The sequence below is a fragment of the Lepidochelys olivacea genome, assembly GCF_965140295.1.
Source record: "Lepidochelys olivacea isolate rLepOli2 genome assembly, chromosome: 2".
NCBI classification, from domain to species: Eukaryota; Metazoa; Chordata; order Testudines; family Cheloniidae; genus Lepidochelys; species Lepidochelys olivacea.
Window position 1 is genome coordinate 52,908,627 of NC_140412.1, and position 17,319 is coordinate 52,925,945.

Genomic DNA, 17,319 nt, shown 5'->3' on the forward strand with positions numbered 1-17,319 from the left:
TCCTACAACTGTTTCAGCATATGCTTAATGTACCTCACTCAAATAATCCTACTGATGTTGGACTGATGTCAGTTGGCCTACTCTCATGCTTTAAGTTAAGCATGTGTTTAAGTGTTTGCAGAACCGAGGCCAATAACTGTGTACTTCCCACTCTTGGTACCCTATAGAAGTAGTCTGAGAGGCTGTTTTAGTCCAATGCTGCCATTAATGTCTTATGCAGTGTCTATTTCTCATTGGCCTAAGTAAGTGAAGTGGAGAAAGCACTGGTTTTACAAATTTTCTAATTTCTCCTCTTGTTTCTCTCATTGTGGTTTATGTTTAAACATGGAAACAGGAAGAGCCCATGATGTTAGCACTAGCATGAGACGTGGATGACTTCTCAGGCTTCTCCAGGAGAGGAAACCATGCAAGAAGCACACATATTAGCTTTATTTTTTGTGAAATTATTGAAGATTTATATAGTTGATGGTGGGGGGAGACAGTTTTTAACCTAGATGACACCCTTTCTTCATGGTCTGTTTTATTATGATCTGCCAACACTGAAACACTTTGTTGGACCACCAAAAGTACTTTCAGGACTAATAACCTTTTCTAAGTACTGATCTTGTACCCGTGATCAGAAAGAGAAATGTTTGACTGCTGATTAAAACTGTTACTATTGACTTCATTCCAACACATGATTACTATTAGAACCTTCTTAACGTAAATATAGCCTTGATTGCATGGTGGAATTGCTCCACACAATAGCCAGATTCAGAAGCAATCTTGTGCTCCCCATTCTCTAGATGAGTGGGCACATGAATGTCACAGAAGCGATGATTTGGGTTACTAAAGAGAGGGTGGGAAGGTTGCCACCTCTCTTCTTTTGCACAGCATCTGGTAGACAATGTACAGACTAATGTTGTCAATCATTCCCTTCTTCTTGAAGGTGCCTGACTGTCCTCCCAGCTGTTCAGTGATCATTGCAAAGCAAAAAGAATCAGAAGTTCACAAAGAGGGTGGGGAGAAGGCAGATCCCCAATTAAAGAAGTTGGCAGCAGCCCCAATGCCTGGGAGTACAAGAGAAGTAGCAGACTACACACATAACAAATGCATGTGCTGCTTTTAAAGGTACAGCTCAAGCAAATTCAACTACATTTGTTACACACTATAATTAAATATTAGAAACAGAGAAATTAGGATCATAAAGGAGTTCTTAGGTCACGCCTCTCTACAGGAATGTTCCCTTCAATATACTTCCATACACCTTTACAAGATGTGGCGATGTCTAGTTTATGGATTAGAAAAAGGCATTAGAATGAAGCGACTCTGAGATTAAAATAGGGGTTTCTAGTGGAGACAAGAAAAAGTGTTTGTTTTTAACACAATGTGGTGTTCACATTACATATATCTAGGTGGTTGTGATTTACTTCTCATTGCTGCTAGGTTTTAAAAAAAGCAGAGAAGAATTGAAGTACAACATGAGTTGCGAGGGGTGCGGGTCTTGTCTCCGGTGATAAAAGGCCAACATTAATGGAAAGGAGAAAAAGATGGATCTGAGACTAAAGAACAAAAATCAAAATTCAGTCATTCCATGGCAAGTGAAGACAGGTATAGATAGACTGGGAAGTATCTTGTGCCAGTGGTTCTCAATCAGGGGTATGCAGATGTCTTCGGAGGTACATCAAATCATCTAGATATTTGCTGAGGTTTTACAAAAGGCTATATAAAAAGCCCTAGCCAAGTCAGTACAAACTAAACTAAAATTTCATACAGGCAATGACTTGTAATGACTAAAATGTAAGTACAATATTTATATTCCAATAGATTTATTTTATAAAGCAGGCACTTGGAAGTTTAGGGAGGAAACAGAAAGACCCCAAGAATTGGTAAAATAGATAAAATAAGCTCTAACCAGCAAATTTATGCTGACTCTCTCCACAAACAAAGAAAGTCATAAATAAATTACAATTTGGGCATGAGACATTCAATGTAAAAAGAACAAGGAGTTCTTGTGGTACCTTAGAGACTAAATTTATTTGGGCATAGCCCATGAAAGCTTATGCCCAAATAAATTTGTTAGTCTCTAAGGTGCCACAAGAACTCCTCGTTGTTTTTGCTGATACAGACTAACACAGCTACCACTCTGAAATGTAAAAAGAATTGAGCAGGGAGGAGAAAACATAGGTGCCAGTGCGTGATTGGTTAAATTTTGTTACCTAGGGGTATTGAATAATATCATAGGTTTAGAGAAGTTAAAGGAGGTAACTAGTTTTACCTATATAATGTAACTAAAAACCAATGCTTTTTGGGAACCATCTCCGGACTTCAATTTAACATTAAGCTGCTAGAACTCTGATCCCTCTGCATGACCGTGGCGTGCAGAGGCAGCACCGGCATCCTCAGATGAGAGGATCCCGACTGACCATTGTAGTAGAAAGAGAGCCTGAAACATCAGGCTTTGTATCAGAAGCCCAGTGTACTCCAGGTGAAGTTTGTCTGTATATTGGGAGTGGTGAGCATAAGAGATTTGCTTCATATATGTATTCTGTGTGTGCTGCTAATAAATAGATGTTTAGAGCACAGCTGTGTAAGGCTCTTTCACTGGGAAAAGGTTCCACGGACCCATAGAGCCCTGAGCCCCGTGGGAAAGGGCAGGTACTTAAATTGATCAGGTTTCTTCCTGAGCCCCATGGATAAGGATAGGTGCCTTACACCCCCAACCCTTGGAAGGGAAAAGGTAGGGGGTGCCTAAATTGGCTGGGTCATGCCTTGAGCCCTCAGTAGGGTATAGGCGGGGTGTCCTACATTTTTGTGGGTAACAGCATGGCAAAAAAAACCCAAAACCATGTATTCCCCCCAAGTGCTAAGGCTGACTCTGAGGTAAGGAAAGAGAGTTGATTGGGAGACCGTGGATTCTGTTACACATTTGACTCCTAACACTTAGTGGACCTAGAAAAATGAAGATTTTGAAGTGCATGCATCCGATGAAGTGAGCTGTAGCTCACGAAAGCTCATGCTCAAATAAATTGGTTAGTCTCTAAGGTGCCACAAGTACTCCTTTTCTTTTTGTGGAAACTGCGTTTATGATCCCTTAACTGTTCTTCTAAATCTTAGGACATCACTTTTGTTTTTAAATTAACCTCTTGGAAAATCTGTGTTAAACTCTGTTCCAGGTGCTGCTGGAGGAGAAATGGGCAGGGGAGAAATGGAACAAATAGTTATTTCTGTACTCCAGGTGTACATGAAATTCTGCGAGAGAAACTATTCTTGCTATCATCCCAATCTGGCTCAGCTAGGAAGTGCTACAAATCTCAGACCAGTTTCTGCTCTGTTTCACTGGTCTAAATCCAATGGACAGACAATAATTATCAAGCCCACTGAATTCTACAATAATTCTGAGGAGAAACAGTCTGAATGAAGGTCTAAATATACAGACCTGTATTCTGAAATTACATTGAAGAAAACAGTTTATTCTAGCTTTACCCCAGCATAAATTAGTGTAGAATGTAACTCTATGGAAGTATTTGAATATGTTTGCTTTCCTGGGCCAGATAATTGAGTCTTTATTTAGTCCTTCACATTCTAGATGTGTGGCTGCATAACCTTACACTTGTGATCATGATGAATTCAATTTGCCTACCATCTATTTTCCCATTTCCCTTCTAGTGTATAATTATAACTAAAACACATAGGGGTAGAATCTGATATCAGATTCATCACTGTTAACCATGCATCCAATGAAGTGAGCTGTAGCTCACGAAAGCTCATGCTCAAATAAATTGGTTAATCTCTAAGGTGCCACAAGTACTCCTTTTCTTTTTGTGAATACAGACTAACACAGCTGTTACTCTGAAACCTGTAAACCTTGAATAATTCCAGTAAATTGACTCAGTGAATTTGAATTCAGTGGAATTATTCCACTTATACCGGTGCAAATGAGATCAGAATGTGGCCCACTATCCCTCATAAAGTGTTTATAATTTAAACTACTGTGGACTTCCTCACATGTGAAGCCTTTTTTGCAGATGACTCTGCTCTACCTAGTCATAGTGTAGCCAATTAGTTCATTTTATCATCCATTTATCATTGTAGTATGTGATGTTATGGTCAATTCATATGCTATTTCATTAATAATCAATGTGTGCGAAATAGATTTGTTACTAGGTCATAGGCTTAACAATGCTTGACATGAGTGGGTGAATGATGAATAACCCTATGCCATTAAACTCACAAGATTACTGCAAAAGATGTGCCAAAAGGTAACATTATAAAAAACTAGATTGCAATAAATGGTAAGGTAATGTCGAGATCACGAGACACCTGATTGTAACATCATGGAATGTCCTGTCCTGACCACAGGGTACATGTTGTATGTAGGTTCTAATGAGCATAAGAGGAACTAAGAACAACCTTGGAAAACTGGGACACCCCAATATCCATGAAATATACAAGCACAGATAAGGAAAAGAGGTTTGAAACCCTCATGCATATGCATAAGGTGTTATGTATGCTCAGAACAACAAGATAAGAGATTCCCTAGTTGGGTAAAAGTGGGAAGACTCAAGGGTTGAGCCCAAGAATTGACCTCACAGAAAACACTAGCAGGAACCATCCCTCTATTGATGATTATCTATTGAGAGGTCCATTGGGTCCTCGAATATTTTTCAGGATGTGAGTTTGATTACAGTCTTAGTTATTGTGTAGGATTTCTATATGCATGGGTAACTGTAACCTTACTTATTGATTTAAAAAAACCTTGTAGTGCAGATAAAACTTTGTACTTGTGATTATGTCTGTGGTCACTATCCTTCGACTTTGAGTGCTCCTAGAGTCTCCAAATTTGAGAAAAACACCGGAAGTAATTTTCATTCAGTTGTGCTTGAAACTGTAGCAGTAGGATCTAAACTCATGGTAGTTGAATACAAAATTACTACATTCAATTTAAATAAAAAAGGCTATAATAGTGAAAATTACCTACAGCTTATCCTTGACAGGTTCTCAGAAGCAACTAAACAGTTTGGACTCACTGTCAACCTGGAAAAAACTGAAGTCCTCTTCCAATCAGCTCCCTGAGCCAAATATAATCATTGATGGTCCAAAATTAAAGAATGACAATCAATTTGCATACTTTGGCAGTGTCAACTCAAGTGATGGTTCTACAGATCAAGAAATATCAAAACAGAATTCAAAAGGCAAGTCAGGCTTTAGGAAGGCTTAGGACACTCAAGCAACATACCATCAAACTCTCAACAAAACTGATGATATATAATGCAGCAGTGATAGCATCCCTTTTATATGGGATACGAAATATGAACAGTTTACTGCAGCCACATCAAGCAACCTGAAAATTTTCACATGGGCTGTCTTTGCTCTCTTCTGAGGGTCTACTGACAAGACAAAGAGTCAAACATTAACATCCTTGAAAGAGCAAAAACAACCAACACTGAGGCGATGACTATCAAAGCTCAGCTTAGATGGACAGATCATATTATGACAGACTCCTGAAAGTATCCTCTATGTCTAGCAGAAACTTAGAAAATACAGGAATGGTGATCAGTGTAAATGCTTCAAAGACACCTGTAAGCAAAATCTCACCTCATGGAACATAAATATTGATAACTTTGAAGACATAACTAAGGACAGACCTGAATGGAGAGCAACACTTTGAGAGAGACAGACATGTAAAACTGATTGGAAAAAAGGGTCAAACTTAATGCCGAGCCTTCAGCAGCCTTCAGCCTACACATTCCTATGTGACATCTGTTTGCAACCTTGCTCCTCACAGATTAACCTATGGAGCCACAAAAGATGTTGTGACATCATTGTTGGATACGACAGACAGCCATACTGTGGATTTAAGGTATTATGGAAGATCAGAAATTAGATTTGTGATATTCAAATCAGGGCTGTCAAACAATTAAAAAATTAATCATGATTAAACATGAGATTAAATAAATAATTATGATTCATTGCAGTTTTAATCACACTGTTAAACAATAACAGAATATCATTTATTTAAACATTTTAGATGTTTTCTACATTTTCAAATATATTCATTTCAATTACAACACAGAATACAAAGTGTACACTGATCACTTTATATTATTTTTATCACAAATATTTGCACTGTAAAAAAAAATACAAGAAATGGTATTTTTCAATTCACCTCATGCAATTACCATAGTGCAATCTCTTTATCATGAAAGTGCAATTTACAAATGCAGATTTATTTTTTTACATAGCTACATTCAAAAATAAACCAATGTAAAATTTTAGAGCCTACAAGTCCCATTCAGCCAATCACTAAGGCAAACAAGTTTGTTTACATTTAGAGGAGATAATGTTGCCTGCTTCTTATTTAGAATGTTGCCTGAAAGTGAGAACAGGTGTTTACATGGCACTGTTGTAGCATTGTAAAGTATTTACATTGTCAGCTATGCTAAACATTTGTGTGCCCCTTCATGTTTTGACCCACCATTTCCTGAGCACTGTAGGAAAACATCCAAAAATATTTATAATACATTTAAATTGGTATTCTATTATTGTTTAATAGTGGGTGATTAATTTAAGTCGAGCTAATTAGTTTTGAGTTAATTGCTTGAGTTAACGGTGATTGATAGCCCTAATTCAAATACATGAATGTACTGTATATATGGATTCACTCTGTCTTTAACCTTTCAAGGCTTTTAGGCCTTAGGCATGATGGAACCCACATTTAAAGCAAAACTTAAACCTGTCTTTGGACTTCATTTACGCTGTCCATTTTGCCTTCCAATGTATGTGGTTAGAAGTGAAAAGAGGAGGGATTTACTTTTTGTCTCTTTTGCAAAATCAGGATTGAGCCACTAAACGCAACAGAGGTAAGAAGCTAGATAATCGTATGTATGTCAGAAGGTATGAGAGAACTGCACATCTAATCAATGATGACTATTGTCAAACTTGTCAATCCCCAACTGAGCAAATTTTTGCCAGTGTATCTGGCAGTATCACAGTCTTATTGCTGTGTTTTGTTAAGCATGTGGTAAAGCAATAAAACAGCATTGCATTATAGTTGGTAAAAGAGGGTGAAGCTACAGCAAAATGAGTCTTTCAAGTGCTTGCAGTACTTACTTCAAGACGTTTTGGAAAATATATTGAATAAGAACTAGGTATAGGAGAATTGGCGATGGTCAGTCTATTCACAGATCCTATCACAAGTACAAGAATGCTTTAGAGAAAGATGTAAATCCCCACCTACCCAGAAGCAGGAGGTAGAGAGAGAAAAGAAAGTTACTTGTATTAACAGCACAGCACGTTAATACATTTAAAAATGAAGTGGGAGGGGGGCGGGGGAACGACAGCAGAGGTGAGGATGCTAATAGCTGCCATAGTCCTGTAACACTGGTTAGGACTCCAATTCTTTAGAACAAGTGTGCAAAGCCAAGGGCTATCCTCTCAAACTGTTGGTAGCTCTGATTCAGGGAGTCCTTTTAAAAATAACAAAGTATCCTGCTCTGGAAAGATTGTGGTTTATCAATGAAAGTGCTATATCTGTGTAATATAGGCTGTATCGTCTACTAGAACAATATTCTATGCACAGGGGGGTGGATTTGAAAAAAACAAATTTATTGGAGCACCATCTCTAACTCCTGTGATCCTGTATACATGGAGACACACGTTGCTGTATAATAGTTAACGGATTCGGAATTCCTTATTTCTGTTGTAAATAACATATGGGACACTTTGGGACTCAGATGAATGATGCCCCTCGCAATGAGGTTAGGTTGAGAAGGCGTAACTGCCGGATAATGATTGTTTTCAAAATGACGGTTTGGTTTTGATTAATGGTGGGAATCTACTAATCCTAAGTGTTTATAAGAGCTTATTTAAATGACCGCATCCCTCAAGTGTCATCACGGGGCCAGTCATGTGGCAAATGTTAAGCACCGCTAATCGTCTCGCCCTGGCTCCCTTTCTCAAGCAGCAGCAGCGAGCCTTTCCTCCCGCCCCGGGAGAGGCGTGGTGGTGACAGCGCTGGAGCATGGCCATTGCTCTCCTGCGAAGCGCCCGGCTGAGCTCACGGTGAGCGGGAGGAATCCAGTCCGGGTTTTGGGGCAGGGGACGAGCGGGCTGCCTGCAAGGAGAGGCGAGTAAAGCAGGAACGCACCGCTGCCGACCGCTGGGGCAGAGCAGAGGGGACGGGCAGGGCAGGGCAGGCCCGCGCCGGGGTGGGGAAGCCCCGCGGGACTGGGGAGTCAGTGCCCCCCGCCCCCGAGCCGATTGCACCCGCCTGTCCCATGGCTGCAGCGCGCCCATTGCGCCGCCCCGCTGCCCCCTCCAGCCGCTGTGTCCCGCTGTGAGCGCCGCCGGGTGTCTATGAGTGGCCGGCGCGGGGCCGCCGCCCTGAGCTGAGGCGCGCCCCGGGCTCCGTATCATGCAGGCGCGGCGCTTGGCCAAGCGATCCAGCCTGGGCAGCCGGCGGCGAAGCGTGCCGCTGGCAGCGCCCGCCCCGGACGGGGGCCGGGTCCCCAAGCCCGAGAGCGGCTGCTGGAGGCCGCCCCGCCGAGAGGGCTCTGCCGCGGCGCTGGAGGAGGAGGAGGACGAGGACGTGGTGGTGGAGGTGGAGGAGGAGGAGGAGGATGAAGAGGAAGGCGGCTTGGGGAGCCCGCCCGCGCCGCTGCCCATCCCCGCCAAGGGAAGCCTGAAGGTGCGTCCCGGGCCGGGGGGCTGGAGTCCCGCCGGCCCCCTCCCACTTAGGGAGGGTCGTGAGGGCCCTGCCCTGGCCTCCCTCTGCCCCTGGTCCCGTGGGAGGCGTTGGCGAGGTGTCCCGCTCCCGCTCCGGGGTGTCGCTGCCGGCGGGGCGGGGCGGCCGCTCCCTAGTCCGGAGCGAGAAGCTGCGCGCGGGGGCGGGCTGCCCCCCTCTCTGGGATGCGGCCTGGCGGTGTGCGTCATGGGTGCTGCCCCCCGGGTGCTGCCCCCTGCCCGTGGTGGGGTGACGGAGCAGGTCGTGGTTTGGGAGAACTGGCGTGTTGGGGGCAGCACCCGTGACCCCACCGCACCTGGGGGGGAGGGGGGTGAAGATGGGGAGCGTGCTGTGAGTGCCACCATCTTCTCTGGGGTTGGGCATGGGTGATAGGGGAGGGGCAGAGGTGCTGCCCTTCTAAGGCTGGAGGAGGGGAGCCTTGGGGGTGAGGGTTATGGGTGCACTTCAGGACTGGGTGCACCACCCCCTCAGTGCCCCAAGCTGTCTCTTTCTCCAGGGTGAGGCATGGGGGGGCGGGGGGATGTGGTGGGTGCTGCTCCATTCTCTGGTGTGGGTGTATGGGTTGTGGATGCCACCCTGTTCTCCAGGCTTGGGCTCAGAGATGGGCATTGTGTCTGCTGCCCCTTCCTCTGGGTGAGAGGTGGTCTTTTAGCTTAAAAATGCTATTGAAAACTGCAGTAATACACAGAAAGATATAAACTAGAGAATCTCAACATGTAAAATAATCCATTGTTTAGCTACAAGGAGCTATATTGTTGGCTTACTGCTGTTCCTTAGCTCACTGAAACAGGAGGGGTAAGTCATGGGTGTAGCAAATGAGGAGCTGTTTTGTTGTTTATAACATTAACAGCTGTGATCCCCTTTTAAATCTGATTCTGTACTCAACAAGTATTGAAAGTAGTGTGAGCTTTACTTTACTAGTGCTCAGCGTGGTAAACAACAAAAACAAGCGGGGTTGTTTTTGTTTTTTTGTTAACCGTATAATTTTACGGGGGATTGTTGGTTTCTGAAATAGTGGGTACAGCCATTTTTCTGAAGTAGGAATTAGCATTTTATCAGGGATTTGGGAAAAGCAATCAAAGTCATGGGAATCTTACAATTAAAACGGATGTGGTGATGTCTTCTAACATTTTAGGTGGTTTAGAATACAAAAAAACCCCACAAATATTCCCCTTCTTAAATGTATGTTCTCAAGATTTATGGTCAGATGATGTTGAGGGATTTGTAACTTAATTTTGACCATCACTTTAGATTTTTCAGGAGTAAAGCTGGACATATGAGTGCCCATGTGTCACATGAGACACAATTGCCAAGAAGTGCTAGGATATGAGGGTTACAGGTAGCTCTGGTAAGCTGCATTAAATGGGTGATTTTAAAAAAAATGTTTAATTTCCATATTAATTGAATATTAAGATTTACTCAATGCCTACACAAGAGGTTTTCGTGGGGTGCTCAGAGGAGTGTTCAGGGAGGTGAGCGGCAATGACAGTCCTGCGTGGGGGGGCTCGGGGAGGGAGTGCCACCTCCACCTCCTGACTTACCTCAGCAGGCCACACAGCCTGTGGGTCAGTGTCAATGCCTCCATGCCCAGTTCTCGCTCCATCCCCAGAGACTGTCGCACATACCTTCTCCCACCCTGAAAACCCAAGGCGAGAGGGACAGGTATTGAGGGAGGGCACACCCAAAAATTGTACCTCAAAGAGGGGAACTCGGCTCAAAAAGTTTGAAAACCGCTGGCCTAGGCCCTGTGTGGAGGCTTGATTCAAAGTCAATGTGATTATCTCCATTGAGTTCAGTGTGCTCGGGATCAAGACTTGTCTGAGCGTTTTAGAAATGCCTGTAGGCCCTGAACCTGCAAAGGTTTATGCACTTGCCTAACTTTACTAGCATGAGTAGCTCTATTGATTTCAATGAGACAACTCATGGTAAATAATAATAGTAATGGTAGTAAAGTGAAGCATATTGCATAAAGTAAGTCTTTGCAGGATCGGGGACACAGGTAGGTAGAGATGTTGTGGGACATTTATATTGAAGCCAGATAATTATATACACTTTTTTTTTTTAGTTTTAACTATTCTATTTAATGATTTTCTAACAACGAGGAAAAAATATGAAAACCTTATAGAACTTGTGAAAGGTGCCAGGTTGATATTAGTCCTTTGCATATCCACAGAAAAAAGCAAAACAAAAGCATCAACAATGCATGATACCTCTGCGCTATTAAAGTGTTTCAGTCCTTACTCAGAGGGATTGTTGTAGGAGTGTGAGGGTAAATCCAAGCAAGTTCAATCATTTGGCCTGTCTGCAGAGCCTTTTGCAAAGGTGTCAGTTGGAGTGATAGTTTTTGTGACACATCACTGTGATCTGGACTGAGACCACCAATCCATATTATTCAGGTTTCCAAGCAGTTGACACCTTGTAACTACTTAGTCACTACAGATCTATGTGACACTTGAACTGGTAATCTAGAGATGAAGGGCTCTGTGATCGATTACTAATCCCATGTATCACCCCGTTCCACTGAAGTTACAATTATTAAAGTCTTTGCGTGTGGCATGGAAAGTGAATCTTTTTAAAGCATATGATATGAGGCAAATTACATCTTGTATCACATCGGAGAAGGAAGCTAATGGGGAAAGTCTAAAGTGGAATACTGATAAAATTAAATATTATCTGGATTATATAGCTATAAATTGCATACAGTGTGGATTTCCTGAATATACTATTTGCCAACACAGAAAACATTCTTTTGAAAAGTGTGTTATGTGAATACATATGACAGTATTCAGATGTGAGGGTTTCTGTCTTGCATTGATTGTATGTATGTGCCTAATGTTCACTGACAAGCATGTGAGTCTTATAGATCAGATCACGGTAGTAATTTTGTTTTTTGATCAGATACTGTTCAATGTAGTTTACTTGGTCTAAAGTGTTATCTCTTTCACTAAATAGTGGCTTTCATTGAGTAGTAACATAGGTGTTGGTATATTAGAAGAGAGTATGCATAGTTGTCAAACTGCATTGTTTCAGTGTTTTATTCTTGACTAATTTCAGAGTAACAGCCATGTTAGTCTGTATTTGCAAAAAGATGTATGCATCCGATGAAGTGAGCTGTAGCTCACGAAAGCTTATGCTCAAATAAATTGGTTAGTCTCTAAGGTGCCACAAGTACTCCTTTCCTTTTATTCTTGATTAAGTATTATAAACAAAATATTGAGTTATAATTTAACATGTACAAGTATATAAGTGAGAATGCCCTTGTTTATAGACTGATAAACATATGCCCCCATGAATCAATTCTCAGGACTCTAATAAAATAATTTTAAAACATAACACATTAAAAATAATGAAACAGACAAAATGAAGCTCACTCTGACCCCGAAACCATAGGAGCAAATAGGCCTTGCATCATGCACTAAACGTCAGAAAATTTTGATTCTTGGCAAATACGTAGCCAAGGGCCTGTGACCAAAAACATTCTATCTCCTGTTCCCAGAACTCAGAACTGGGAACTCTTAGCAAAACTGACACCAGTTGATGTCAGCTATTGAGATGACGCATAATAGATGTTTCAGATGTAGTCAGGACCTAAATCATGATGGGCTTTATAAATAAAATTCAAAATCTGGAAACAGTGGTTTTCACTGCATTCCATGCAATGCGGGTGCAATGTGTACTGTCTCCAGAGAACACCATTCAGTAAGAGGGATGCAACATTCTCATTGTCTCTTGTAGGTATCTAAAATGTGTTTATCAACTTGATATTGAAGGATCAAAGAACTTTACATTAGCTGAAGATTCCAAGTGGTCTTCATTGAATGGTTTATGTGGAGTGAATTGCAATAGTCCAGTTTTTTGGCATGGGGGCTGCACTGGAGTTAGGGCTTGAAAAAATTATTTTATATCTAATTACCAATTCGTGAAAACTGCTTGTGCCACCATACCCCCAAAGCCATGCCCTCTCTAATATAAAGAAATAAAACTGTTGTATACTGTATTTACTGGTGACAACATCAATCAGCTTTCTATTTAACATATTTTAAAATGTGGAGGGAAAGAGGATGACAGAGACACTAAAGAGAAGTCAAGAAGTCATCTGCCACAATCTGTTATAGGAAAGAAAAAGTAGAGTGACGTCAGGGAGAGAAAATAGATAGAACATGCAAGCAAAGAAGCTATTGTAAGTACGGCTAGTGGAAAATAAGGGAAAAATTGACTACATTTGATTTTCATTAACGCTCATCTAAATATATTTGCTGACTAGTTTAAAGACCTTATTAAATATGAGTTGATGTATAGTGAAATTAATCAAATATCTATTTTTGAAGTTGTTTTTTTTTTAATGAGTCCCTTTTACCTTATCTCTTTTTAGCATGTGACTCATCATAGTATTTTCTTGTCTTCTGTTATGGTGGGAAGTGTTTGGCAAATAGGTTGGTCTTGCAGCATGTTCTGAAGATGGCTAAGCTTTGGCTCAGACTTTTTTCTCCTCCAGTAACTTACTCCAGTGTAGGGCACTCTTGACCACAGACACTTTATCTCCAGCTCTTATGAGCTTCATCCTGGGCCTCACTGCTGCATTTTCCCCAGAAGAGGTCCAAGACAGAGAGAGTCGCTGAGTTAGCTGGGACCTGACCTCATGATAGCCTTGGTTTTAATCTATAAGGATTTGTACCCTCCACCTCCTTTAAATGCCAAATCAAAGTACAGGTAGGATGTGTCCTCGTGAGGAAGTACACTGCCACAACATCCCACATAAACTGAAGCCTCTTTGTCATTTGCACCTTTAATCCCAGATATAATGAATGGCAATAGTCCAGTCTGGAGGTGAAAAATGCATGGGTCACTGTGGCCAGATCTTGCCTAAGAGGAAAGAATTGGAGGTGGAAGAAAGCCTTGGGGGGATGGCACTTTATGCCACCTGGAACCTAGAAGAGGCATGAGGGTTGTATGTGGTGGAAGAGAGAGATGGAGACTAAGGGAATAAAGGGGGATAGTGAAGTGACCTTTTCAGAACCTTAAAGATCTTGTTTAGTGAAGTTTCCAGGGTCTTGTGTTATCAGAACTAGTTTATCCATGTGCATATGAGAACAATAAATACCAAGTTGCTGATTGTATAACTTCAGTTTGTCTATGAAACTGTTCTTCTGTGACACAGCTGAAAATTCATCTTCAGCTATAATAGCAGCCATTTGAAATTAGTCTGAAATTAATATATTGGAGTTGTCTCTAGTATTGAATATCTAGAAGCGCAGACTAATTTTTACTGTGTCCATCTAATCTGTGTGAAATCCTCTTGAATCCCTGTGCATCGCGCAATAAGTTAGAGTAATTGTTAGGGGCTGTGGTGTTGTGGCCTGTGCTGGCTACATTAAATCCCAAGGGATCATAAATAATAGAGTATGTGTATTGAGGCTGCACTCTTCATATGATAAGATTATATCAATACCATACAGTTTTTATGAACAGAGAATTGGAAGGAGGACTGGCTGGTGAGAATTCCCTTGGTGAGTAGGAATACTAAAGGACATGTTCATCCCTCAGATACATATACATTACTCTCGTACATACATAAAGCCAATGATCAGAGGGGTAGCCGTGTTGGTCTGGATCTGTAAAAGCGGCAAAGAGTCCTATGGCACCTTATAGACTAACAGACTTATTGGAGCATAAGCTTTCGTGGGTGAATACCCTCTTTGTCAGATCCAACATGTCTGTTAGTCTATAAGGTGCCACAGGACTCTTTGCCAATAAAGCAAATGGGAGTTCACTGGGCCTAAGGTTAGAATTTAGTCCTAAATGTTCATCAAAGAACAGAATTTCATGGATCTCAATTTCATTTCATTTTGCTAATGAGCAGGTTAGCTTGCATAGGCTGGCTCATATGTCAGCTCTGAAGTTTACTGCTACTTTCTGCTTAGTTTTGTAACTGAATATTTTAGCTACTATCTGGTAGGGGTTGAACATTGAGCAGTTTGGAAACATTCACTGCAGCAGTTTGGAAAAGAAGCCTTATGCATGGATTGGCTAGAATGATTTGTACGTCATAGGCATTCCTGATTAGTAGAGATGGGTGAACCATGTTGCATTCAAAGGGTTACAGATCTCCACCTTATTTTTATAGGGTTGTAAAACTAGTTAGTTTTTGAGTCTTTTCCCCAATAATTTCATGTTGTGTGCATATATGTATTTAGAAGATTCAAAATAAAATAATGAGCTATAAAACCCATTTCATATTGATTTTACAAGACAGTGCTTTCAAGGGGTTACATTCAGAAATCTTTCCACATATAAAAGTCCTCCCCCACTTGCTTCCACCAGCCAAATTAGCATTTCCAACTCCAACATCTCCCACAGCCATCCCCCACCCCTATTTGTCCCCAAGAAAGGCCTAGAAAAACAGGTGAGGCGTGCAGTGGGTCTTGAGGCTAAAATTTGTCTTCTGGAGGAAGACAGGAAGCAGAATCCAAAACTGAGGACCCCTTGCTGAGAGTGCTTTGCTGCCAGCTTCTTGCAGTTGTACATGGAGCGGGCTGTGAGTCTGAGCACTTACTATGCCCTCAGCTGTCACAGTAATGCACACTTTTTTAACTAAAGAGAAGCCTATGTTAATATATTGAAGATAGAAGAGCCCCCAAACGTAGGCTGGCACCCTGTATTTTTGTTGGAGTTGTGTGAGGGGTGTGTGTGTAAGGGTTGTTTTTTTTCTTTCAGTAGCATTTCTCTCTCTTTCCCTCTGTTCCTTCTTTCGCAGTCTTTCTAAAGCACCACAGGAATACAATACTTTTTGTAGTAAATCAGGCCTAGATGTGTTGATGTAAGTCCCCTTGCGTCGAACTGTGTGTGCATGTGTCTATGTTCAGATTTGTCTCCAGCCAACATAAGGGCCCTGTTACAGTGATGCAGTAAAACCACCTCCCAGAATGGCATGGATCTATGGTCAACCTGCTGAGGTTGAGTCTGTGTGAGTGAAGATGCTCCATGACCTCCGTCAACCCTAACGGTCCTCCAGCAGCTGTCCCACAATGCCCCATTCCATGCGACCATGATGGCTCTGGTCACAAGTGTAAACTCCATTGGCCAGGGGTCACAGAGACTGGAAACCACACCTGTTCCCCTCCAAACCTCAGCCTGTTTTTGAAATGCCAAGCTTGGTGAGCACGCCTAGCTGCTCACCCTTCTTATGAGCAACTGTCCAACCAACTGTGCTGGCTCCATGCACTAGATGCGCTCCTGCATGGAGTAGACAGGGGTTATTAGATCTCCTGGGCCTGTGGGGAGAAGAAGCAGTGCAGGCACAGCTATGGAGCAGCTGTAGAAATGTGTCGATCTACGAACAGACTGCATGGGGAATGGAGGCAAAGGGATATGTTAGGGATCAGCAGCCTTGCCACGTGAAAGCAAAGGAACTCGGTTAGGTGTCCCACAAGACCTGGGAGGCCAACAATCAATCTGGTGCTGAGCTGCAAACCTGCTGCTTTTACAATGAGCTTTATGCCATGCTTGGCGGAGATCCCACTAGCACCCTGCAGGTCATTGTGGATACCTCGAAGGAGCCAGAGAATCCTGCTGTGCACAGTGAGCAGAGGGGAGCTGATGATTCCAGCCACGCTGAGAGCCAGGAGCTGTTTGAGATTCTGCCACAGTCTAGCCAGTCCTGCAAGGGAGCGCAGATGAGCCTGCTGAAGGGAAAGGCAACGCGAGTAAGTGTGCAAATGCATTTTTGCTTATAATGTCTAAATTTAAAGATGGTGCCGAGCCCATCCCCAAGTTAGTAAGACACAGGTATCAACTCATATGAGAAGAGGTAGAGGTACAACAAACAGAGGTAGAGTTGGTTTCTGCTTTTCCCTAGTAGGCGGGAGTGTGGGAGAGCCTGCGGAGCACTTTGTTTATGTACATAGGGTCCTTTTATCCTCCTGAAAGAGACCCTGCAATTTTCTCCTAAAGGTTTCTATGGATGGCTACCTTATATCTTCCTCCATGGAAGGACATTTTCCCATGCCATTCTGAGTTTGGCTGGCACCATTGCAGTAAACAAGCTAGCGGCATATGGGTCTGGATGGCTTCGGGATACCAGCAGCAGCTCTGTTCTCTGTGCCTTTGTTAACCTCAGAAGTGAGATATCAGCTGAAGCTGCAACCACTTGTGCAAAATAATACCAGTACTCGGTGCTATTGCCCAATACTAATACACATGGAATAGGGACTGAAATTGTATTGTTTTATGCAACAGAAAAGCGTCTCCCGAGCAGGCCACACACACCATAGCTGGGGCTGGAGAGCAGTGGGAGCCAAGGCACTCCAAAGCCGAAGTGAGAATAAGCATTTTTTATTAAGTGTTTATAGGAACAAGGGAACTGAGTTTTGAAACTCATCTTTCCCTTTCCATTGTGACTGTGAAACCAGTGGCACATCTCTCTGTCTTTATCAGTAGCTTCTGGCATGAAAACCTTGAGTGGTGCTTCCTCTATGCAGAACGTCTGGCCCTGAGGAGAAGGAGAAAGAAGAGGAGTAGGGAGGACATGTTCTGTGAGATCCTGCAAGCCAGTGTTCCATCAGACCATGATCCAGAGGCTTTGAGGGCCAATATGA

At 42.4% G+C, this 17,319-nt stretch overlaps 1 protein-coding gene across 1 annotated transcript in view; it reads left to right on the forward strand.

Moving 5' to 3' along the window:
• The first annotated feature begins 8,078 nt into the window (after window positions 1-8,078).
• Window positions 8,079-17,319, forward strand: part of ZNF704 (zinc finger protein 704) — a 139,700-nt gene continuing 130,459 nt past the window's right edge. The window contains exon 1 of the mRNA XM_084619641.1: window positions 8,079-8,668. Within this exon, the coding sequence (XP_084475767.1) occupies window positions 8,396-8,668 (273 nt within the window). The 5' untranslated portion in view covers window positions 8,079-8,395. The remainder of the gene's footprint in view (window positions 8,669-17,319) is intronic.